This window comes from Quercus robur, chromosome 2 (assembly GCF_932294415.1).
Source record: "Quercus robur chromosome 2, dhQueRobu3.1, whole genome shotgun sequence".
Classification (NCBI taxonomy): domain Eukaryota; kingdom Viridiplantae; phylum Streptophyta; class Magnoliopsida; order Fagales; family Fagaceae; genus Quercus; species Quercus robur.
The window spans coordinates 56,678,296-56,687,361 of NC_065535.1; the positions used below are offsets into that span (position 1 = coordinate 56,678,296).

Genomic DNA, 9,066 nt, shown 5'->3' on the forward strand with positions numbered 1-9,066 from the left:
TATAGTGGGTTGCATTTGTAATTATTGTGACTCTTATGATATGGTGCAATGGGGCTAGAGTGGAGCACAAAAAGATTTTGCCAAAAGTTTAGCTAATTTGGATCAACTTTACATTTTAATGTTATTGTTATGATTTGTAATGTACTTTGTCACCCATTTGATGGATTGTCTGTTTTGAAAGATTAAAATAAATAGATAAACATGGCACTTTGTTCATGAAATCTCAAATTGTATATTTTTGGAGGAATTCTAACATTGCTTTATACAAGTATTCCAACTCCTGATACAACGACATCATTTTCATAAAAACCAGATATAGTAGAAGCAAAGTTGGCTCCTACAATGATTAAAGCTTATGTGTAATTGAAAATCCATTAACTTGAACCATATATTTTACATTGTACTCAGTCATCATTCATGATTTCTATGCAACTATTCTATCATTAATGCATCACATTGCCATCAAGGTCTATTACAAACTATCAGCTCATAACTAGCAAAATTTTCCAAGTAGTTTTGTACTAAATTACAATGCAACTATAGCAAAGATGCTTATTCCAGGAAGTGAGTTTCCACACATCTGATAACAATTCCATGAACAAAAAACCAACCTGCATAATTTCATTTCATAATATCACCTCCTATGTTTTGGTGTTGCCATCAATACATTTACCAAATTATCTAAGGTTTCACATCCATGTTAATTAATGGTGGTGCAAAAGGTAAACAAATGTTATACACTTGTTCTTTTTTTTGCATTCTTAGAAAAGACACAATTAGTGGTATCCAAAAATAGACTACAAAGTTTGTCTATGTCATGCTTCTTTGATCATGGTGTGCTTGGTGGGGCTGCCGTGCTTCTGAAAGTTTTCTTGTAAATAAGCTGACTAACAGGTCCACAATCCGGTGGCCTTCTCTTCCCTTTGGGATGGGCCACATTTTCATGCTTGTCACCGACAAAAAATGCCCTCCCCCGCTCAGACCTCCCAGCCATCTTCCTTGTGAACCTTGGAACTTTCTTTCCCTACAACAAACAAACTAACAGTACTTCATTTCCACAATTAATCTACCTAATGTAAACATTTACAAAAATCTGAAACTAAAAAACACAAAATCCAAAACAAACAAGTCCCAAAATATGAAACCTAAACTGCAAATTACTTACAGTCACCGTCAGGTTTCCTTCTTTCTGTGGAACAGGTCACATAGTGACTAATTTGTCTTCAATCAGTGGATTTAGGTGTTTTAACTGTGACTGTCGATGATGGCTTATCTGGTTAACCACAAAGTCATAAAAAAGAAGACAATGCATAACTATCCTTCACCTTGAATAACCATATCATGCATATATATAAAATAATATATAAGAATAAAATGTACTATTGCATAAAAATTTTCATCATTTGCATATAATTAGTCTTTAACTAGAAGTTACTCAAACATACACAAAATCTATCATGTTTGAGTAACTTCATTAGTTACAAAAGTTTCCCAAATTGACAACTATAATTAATGTTTGGCTATACAATCACTTATCCAAATTTTCAGCTATGCTAACTAAAAAATTTTCAAGTAAAAAATACTATCCAAGATGTTCTTCCACTTTGCAATAGAACAAAATTTCACATCCATCTTTGCACCTGGAAAAAAAAAATTATATCAACTAAAATATAATGTATACTAAACTTAACAGTAGAACTTATATTATATTCAAGTAACAAAGTACATGGCTAGCACTATATGATCTTAGTTCAGCTTGGCGACCAACGTGAGTAGCATCGTTATATGATCTTACTTTGGCTTGGCAACCAACATGAGTAGTATCGTACATTAGTTACAGGGAACCATCAATATTAATCTAGGTAGCCCAATCCCATGTAAAGTTTATAGACATTGATAATCTATGAAGCACGGACGCGGCTGAGAGGGTGCCACATTGGAGTCCAACGTGGCCCGACACAACTGCTCGCGCGTCGGTGCCGCGTTTGAGCTTTTTTTTTTTTTTTTTTTTTCACGAATTCGCATTGACTCAGCTCAATTCACGCCGAACCGAGCAGATTTGGCTAGAATCAAGCCGTATCGGCCGAAACAGGCTGAAATCAGCCTTGAATCATGCCGGAACAACCGAAATCGACTTTGAATGAGCCCGAACATCCTAAATTTGTCCTTCTCAATTTTATTCTGAATATTTGTTACTTCTTTTGTGTTTGCTTTTTTGTTTTGTGTTTTTTGCCTTCTTCTTTCTTTGTTTTGTGAATCAAGGCATAGTAATGTATTTTTTAAGAATATTTTATTAGTAAAAATATATAGAAAATATAAATAAAAATATTTTTAATAATTTTTTAATCGCCGCACCCTATTACACTTGCACCCTACTTTTTCAAAAATTTCAGAGTCCCGCACCTGCACCCGAATCTGGAAATGCACCCGTGCTTCATAGTTGATAATAAATAGGATACAAACTAAAACAAGGTATAATAGCTATCAAACCCCAAACTCACAACATGAATAGCATCATAAATTAGCTACAAAGAACTATCAAAATTAATATGTAAAGTTTATAGACATTGATAATAAGATAGTAATACAAATTAAAACAATGATAGCAAATAAACCCCAAACTCACAATTCCAAACCCCAACTCTAAGTCCCCATTAGATCCATCTCTTCCGTAAATAAAAACACCCAAATCTCACCCCTATAACAGACTTGCAAAGCCAAATCCATCATCATACAAATCTTGCAACATCAGATGTTCTCATCCCATAACAGAATAAAACCATTTCAGGTAAGATAATGGTGCCAAATCCAACGTCATAAAAAGATAGACCCATTTTTAGTAAGAAAAAAAAATACAAATAAGATGTAAAAAATACAAAAATAAATAAATAGAAAAAGAGAAGAAAACTTTTTTGCGATATCAGATGTTGGAAACAGCAAGAAAGCTTCTGGCTTTGGGTTTGGAAGCAACAAGAATGAGAGATGATTTTGGGGTTTTTGGACCAAACAAAGGCCGATCTTTTCGGAATTGGTTATGTCCAGTAGCTCCGACGACGATGCTAGGCAGTTGCTATGGAGGTTTGAAGGAGAGAGAGCGGTGCGAGAGAAAGTAGAGATGTAGAGAAGATTTTGATTTTCAAAAAAGGAAAAATGCGTGTTGTTTTAATGGCAGGGCTTTGAAATTTTTTGGGGGCATTTTTGTCTTTTTATTTTAATTTAATCGAGCTGCTTATCTGTAATTTATAATACACATGTCAATTTTCTATTGGACCTAGAAACACCACACGGATGCTGAGTTGGAGTTTCAAAAGTAGCATATACCTTTTCAAAATTAAAGTTGCATCATTCATGCATCAAAAATTTCCTAACAAATTTCACAAAGGTTTACAATGATGGAAACAGAAATTTATCTTTAGCATAAAAAAAGGTATAAACTAAATCATGATCATCCATCTCATCATCATCAAATGTGTCACCCTTGTCTTCTATCACAGTTTTAAGAGACAAGGACTTGTTCTTACTAGTCTAAGGTATAAAGATCTTTTAACATTCCTAAAACTTTTGGGCGCAAGATCTATTCATCAAGGTTAAAGGTGGAGTTTTCCATGTCATTAAGTTTGGGATAGAATTTTTCAATAGTTTCATTCTCACTCATTCTAATATCTTCAAATTTAGAAATGAATGTTTGAAACTTAAAAGAGCTTTTAACAACTTTAGTTCCCTCATAAATAGTTTCAAGGATAACCCAAGCCCTTCTAAAAATTTCAAACACATAGATTCTCCTAAATTCTTCTTGAGGGATTACCATAAAGATGAAATTAAATCCTTTACCATTGTAGTTACAATCTAAGAGTTGCTACTTGGACCATTGTTCTACGTATAGGACTTTTAGGTCCAACCCTATTCAACTCATGATGACCATTCTTTCTCATTTACAGATTTAAGGAATGCTCTCATACTAGTCATCTAATAAGCATAACTAATACTGTCGAAGGATGATGGTATATTCAAAGATTTTCCCCTATCCATTACAATGGGAGTCAAGAATTACAGTTAGGATATTTAGTCCTAATTGAGAGTGTGTTTGGGAACTAATTTAAGCTTTAGCTTAAATAAATTTTTAGCTATTTTTTTGTACTATTCATGAGTCCTATTGCATTATTTGTAGAAAATGAATTTTGGGAAAAAATAGCCTATTTTTTGTATGTTCATCAACTATTGTGCTCATGGGTCTCACATTTTATTATAAAAATAAATAAAAATAAAAATAAAAAAAGCTTAAAAATCTCCCTTAAGCACAATGTTTAGTGAAAGTTCTCCCATTATTCACTCTATACAGCATCATATAGCAACAGTAACATTCTTCAGTGTGTTATTTTCCCCTTTCCCCTTTAGCTTAGGCCCTGCGAATCTTGGCAAAGAAGATCACTTCAGCTCTTCAATGACCACAGACCGGACTCTCTCCTCTTCAATGCCACAGACTTGGAACTATTTTCTCTTCAATACTCTTCAATTTTCTATCTACATACCAACAACCCAAAAAAACTGGTTCAAATCTGTCACTCTTTTCTTTCTTTCTTTTTGAACCCCTAATGGTGAAATAGTGATTGGGAGAGATTGAGAAACCAAGGAAATAGATAGATGAAGCCAACACAGTGAGGGAGATGACATTGTTATAGATTAGAAGGCGTTTTGTGTCGGTGAGTTTTTTTAATTTTTTATATTAATTAATGTGTTTTCCCTTTTGTTGGGTGTTGATGCTTTTTTTGGGTTTGTTAAAGATTAGAGATCAATTTTTCTGGGTATACTTTGATGATTATGAATGTCAGCATCTGTGGCCAATCTAAACTTTAGAATTTTCTGAAGCTGAGCTACCGGTTTCACTTGCTTACTTGGAGATTGATTAGGATCTATTATACATTTTCCTAAGAAAAGGTTGGCCTTAGATGGTCCTACCTCTTCATGAACCACTAGGTTACCCAAAACATTTCAACCTATTAAACTACCCTATTAAATCAAATGAAGGTTAAGAATGAGAACTAGTAAATAGAGGCTGCATGCTGAGAATCAAAAACCAATATTAGTTACTTAGGTTGTAGATGTAAGTTCCTCTAAGATTTACATTGTTCTAAATGTGCTCTTCATTGTTAGTTACTTAGGTTCAATAGTGCTCTATCTACAATTGTGTGTTAAGGTATGATTATTGGACTGAGGAGATCATATTGCACACTCATTTGTTAATATATTGCATACTCATTTATTTCTATTTTGTTCTAAAGAAAGAGCAATAAGAGAAGGTCATATTGCATACTGAAGTATATAGATATGACACTATTATATGATGGCCTCTGTGTATGAATGTGTGTGTGTGCGTTTTTGAGAGAAAGAGAGAGTTGATATGTGCTAGAGTCTAGACACATGCCCAAGCTTGGCCTAAACACTAGCAATACGCTTAGTTAACATTGATAAAAAATATATAAAAAAAATAAAAAATACCACTTACTGTTTTTAAAAAAGGCATAAATGCACTTTTAGTCCCTACATTTTGACTTTTTTCCATTTTAGTTCTTATATTTTAATTTTACCACTTTTAGTCCTTAAATCAATTAACGTGTTCCATTTTGGTCATTTCCATTAGCCCATCAACGGAAATTGCTTAGGTGGCAAATTGATGCTGACATGGCCAATTAAAAATAATAAAAAATTTTAGTTAGCATTTAAAAAATACCATGTCAGCTTTTAAATATAAAAAAATTTATTAATCAATTTTAACGAAATTAAAAAAGAAAAAACAAAATTAAAAACAATAAAATACATCAATTCAGATCTAATTCATTTTGAACAAGAACACAATCACAGATTTAAACATCAACACAAGAACAAAAAGCACAAACCCAAAACCAAACACAAAACACAAACTCAAATTTAAAAATTAACACAAGATCACAAACACAAAGAACACCATGGCACATTTCTTAAAAATCCGTTGGAAATTCAAGAACACAGCCAACGCCCTGGCTTGCCGTTTCCCGGCAACCATCAGTGCCGCCTCGGGGCACCATCTGGAGACAAAATCAGGCCTCAGATTGAGCTCGCACTCCCCGTGGTTAATCAAAAACACCTCCAGGACCGTCCGATCATTGTCAATCGCATTGGATGAGAAGCTTTTGGAGAAAACCCCCAGCGGCGACGGTGGTAGAGGCGGTGCCAAAACGTTGTAAGGGTCCCACACCTTGATGGAGGGGCCCAAACGCGGCGTCCCAAGGGAAGACAGTTGAAGAGAAAGCGGAGATGCAGACGCATGGCAAGGGAGCATCTCAGGTTCTTGTTCTAGAACCTTCTTGACGAGATTGTTGTCTAGTGCTTCTCGTATCCTATTAGCTTCAACATTATGATGTCGTTCGTGTTGGTCTTCTTCTTCTTTGCTCTCTTCGACTTGTTGTACAAACTGGGTGGTGCCCATAGGATGGGAGATTCAGCAATGAGCTCAGTGAATAAATCCCATCGGTGGTGCCCTTGAGTTACGATTTGAATCGTAACGCATTGTGAACCATTTATGAGTTTGATGTAGTTAAGAGGGCCAAAATTGGAAATTAACACTGTTTTTCAAACAATATAATTAGTAGACACTGTTTCCAAACTATATATATTACTAACATCTCGAGTTTAAAAGACTCGATTTAGGACTATAAATCGAGTCTCAAAAACTCGGTTTTCATGATCTGATCACGTCTGATGTGGCATTTTTTTCATATGGTATTCACTTGGAAATCGAGTCTCTCGGACTCGATTTACAAGCCAACCCTTTTTTCTTTCTGATTGAAACAAAGTAGAATAGTATATTTAAATAAAACAAATACAAAAGGTGTAAGGAAGGGTCCTGAGCCATGCAGGCCTACCCAATAGCCTAGGCACAAGGACAAGGACAAACTACCTATTGCCAAAAGCAAAAAAAAAAAAAAAAAAAAGTATAAAATACAGAACAAAAGTTGGATAGTCAAAGAAAAATGTATAAAATACAACAAAAAGTTTTTTTTTTGGTTAACAATACAACTAAAAGTTGAGTAGTCACAATCATGTTATAATTAATTTAATAATTATTTAAAATATAAATAAATATAAGAAATTAGTAAAAATTGAAAATTTAACTAAAATAGTTCAAATAAATATAGAAATTTATTTTGCAAATAAACATTTTCAACTTAAGATTTATGGTGAATTTTATTGTAGAATAGTATATTTAAATAAAACAAATACAAAAGGTGTAAGGAAGGGTCTTGAGCCATGCAGGCCTACTGATGACTTGCATAATTGAGTGTAATTTATCACTTCTCAACTTTAAACTTTAGTCTGATTTTATTTATTTTGTTGATTTTAGACTTGATTTTTGTTATTTAAATTTTATTCCAGATTTGAAGAAAATAAAGATTTACTCAAATAAAAGAGATGTGAAGCAGCTAGAGAGAATATTTTTGGCCTTGGAAGTTGGCAAGAAAAAGAGAATGAGGCGCTTAAGAAAAAAAGAAGGGCTGAAAAGAAGAAAAGAAAAGTGGCGCTGAAACAGAAGACAAAAAAAAAAAAAAAAAAGTGCTAAAACGTTTTGGGCTTTTTGGGCTGAACTGAAAAAGGTGTGGGCTGAACTGAAAAAGGTTTTGGGCTGAAGCAAAAAACGTTCTGAACTGAAAAATGTTTTGGGCTAAAGCAAAACGTTTTGGGCTTTTTGGGTTGTGTTAGGCTGCAACAAGTTGTGGGCTGGACTTTAAAAACGTAGGGCTAAAAGAAAACAAGAAAAGAACGCTGAAGCAGAGAAAAAGGGAGCCAAAATAGAAAAGAAAGAAAGAGGGCTGAACAGAAAAAGGGAGGTGCTGAACAATAAAGCAGAAAAGAGTGCTGAAGCAGAAAAGACATTGAAAAAGATTCTTTTGCGTTCATTTTTTTCTTCAAATCTTCTCAGAAAAATTATGGTGAATTTGTTTATGTTGAATTTAATTTTTAGCATGAACTAAATTTTCTTTATTCTAGGGAAACGATGTAATCTAGTTCCGAACTATGCTTGCTTTTCTATGTTAATTTGAACAATTTCTGTTCATGTTTGTCTGATTTATTCTAAGCTTATTGCTTCTAATTAGCTGGCCATTAATTAGATGATTTTAATCTTGTGATTTGCTGTCAAAAGAGGGAATTATAGGATAGATCTTGAATATTTCAGCATAGGTAAATATAGAGATCGAAAGACTTGTATGAACCTATGTAGTATTAAAATCGTTGGTCTTAATGCTTTCTTACTTTATTAAATTGCATACTCGTGTAAATTGATGAACAAGAATGTTTCCAATTGACTGTCGAAAGAGGCTTTTGGAAGAGTTTGGAGATTGCTAACAAATAGAAAGAATTAAATTCAATTAGCTAGATGAGTAAAGCATAGTGAGGGATTAGGTGAAATCGATTTCCTAGAAGTTTCTTTCTCATTAAGTTGATTTTCAAGCAACATCTTTCTTTTCCTCTGCGTATCTTCTATTTAAATTGATTTTATTTTGAATTCCAATTACAAAAACCTTAGTGACTTCTCTAGATAAAATCGAGATTAGCATAATTTTGGTATTTAAATTTTATTCCAGATTTGAAGAAAATAAAGATTTACTCAAATAAAAGAGATGTGAAGCAGCTAGAGAGAATATTTTTGGCCTTGGAAGTTGGCAAGAAAAAGAGAATGAGGCGCTTAAGAAAAAAAGAAGGGCTGAAAAGAAGAAAAGAAGGAGGCGCTGAACCACAAATAAAAAGAAGAGGGCTGAAAAACGTTTTGGGCTGAAAAAGTTCTTAGGCTGAAAAAAATAGGGCAACACGTCAAAAAGAAAAAGAAAAAAAACGTAGGACTACAAGAAGACAACAAAAAGGAGGCACTAAATGAAGCAGAGAGGAGGTGCTTAACAAGAAAAGGAGGGCTGAACAGAAACAAAAAAAGTGGCGCTGAACAGAAACAAGAAAGAGGGCTGAAACAGAAGACAAAAGAAAGAGGCTGAAACAGAGAAACAAGAAAAAGTGGAGCTGAACAGAAAAGAAAGAAAG

At 33.7% G+C, this 9,066-nt stretch overlaps 1 protein-coding gene across 1 annotated transcript; it reads right to left on the reverse strand.

Annotated features, from left to right (window-relative positions):
* Positions 1–829: 829 nt before the first annotated feature.
* On the reverse strand, positions 830–6,463 carry LOC126700991 (uncharacterized). Its single transcript, XM_050399142.1, has 2 exons — positions 5,963–6,463; positions 830–1,024 (listed from the first exon to the last, which is right to left on the reverse strand). Exons 1-2 carry the CDS (start codon positions 6,461–6,463, stop codon positions 830–832), a joined length of 696 nt encoding a protein of 231 aa, XP_050255099.1.
* Positions 6,464–9,066: the final 2,603 nt, after the last annotated feature.

Excerpts from the sequence above, each read along its gene's own strand:
- LOC126700991 (XM_050399142.1), bottom strand. The coding sequence starts at position 6,463 with ATGGGCACCACCCAGTTTGTACAACAAGTCGAAGAGAGCAAAGAAGAA. Across the intron at positions 1,025-5,962 it reads TTTTTAAGAAATGTGCCATG|GGAAAGAAAGTTCCAAGGTT; the intron begins GTGTTCTTTGTG and ends TGTTTGTTGTAG.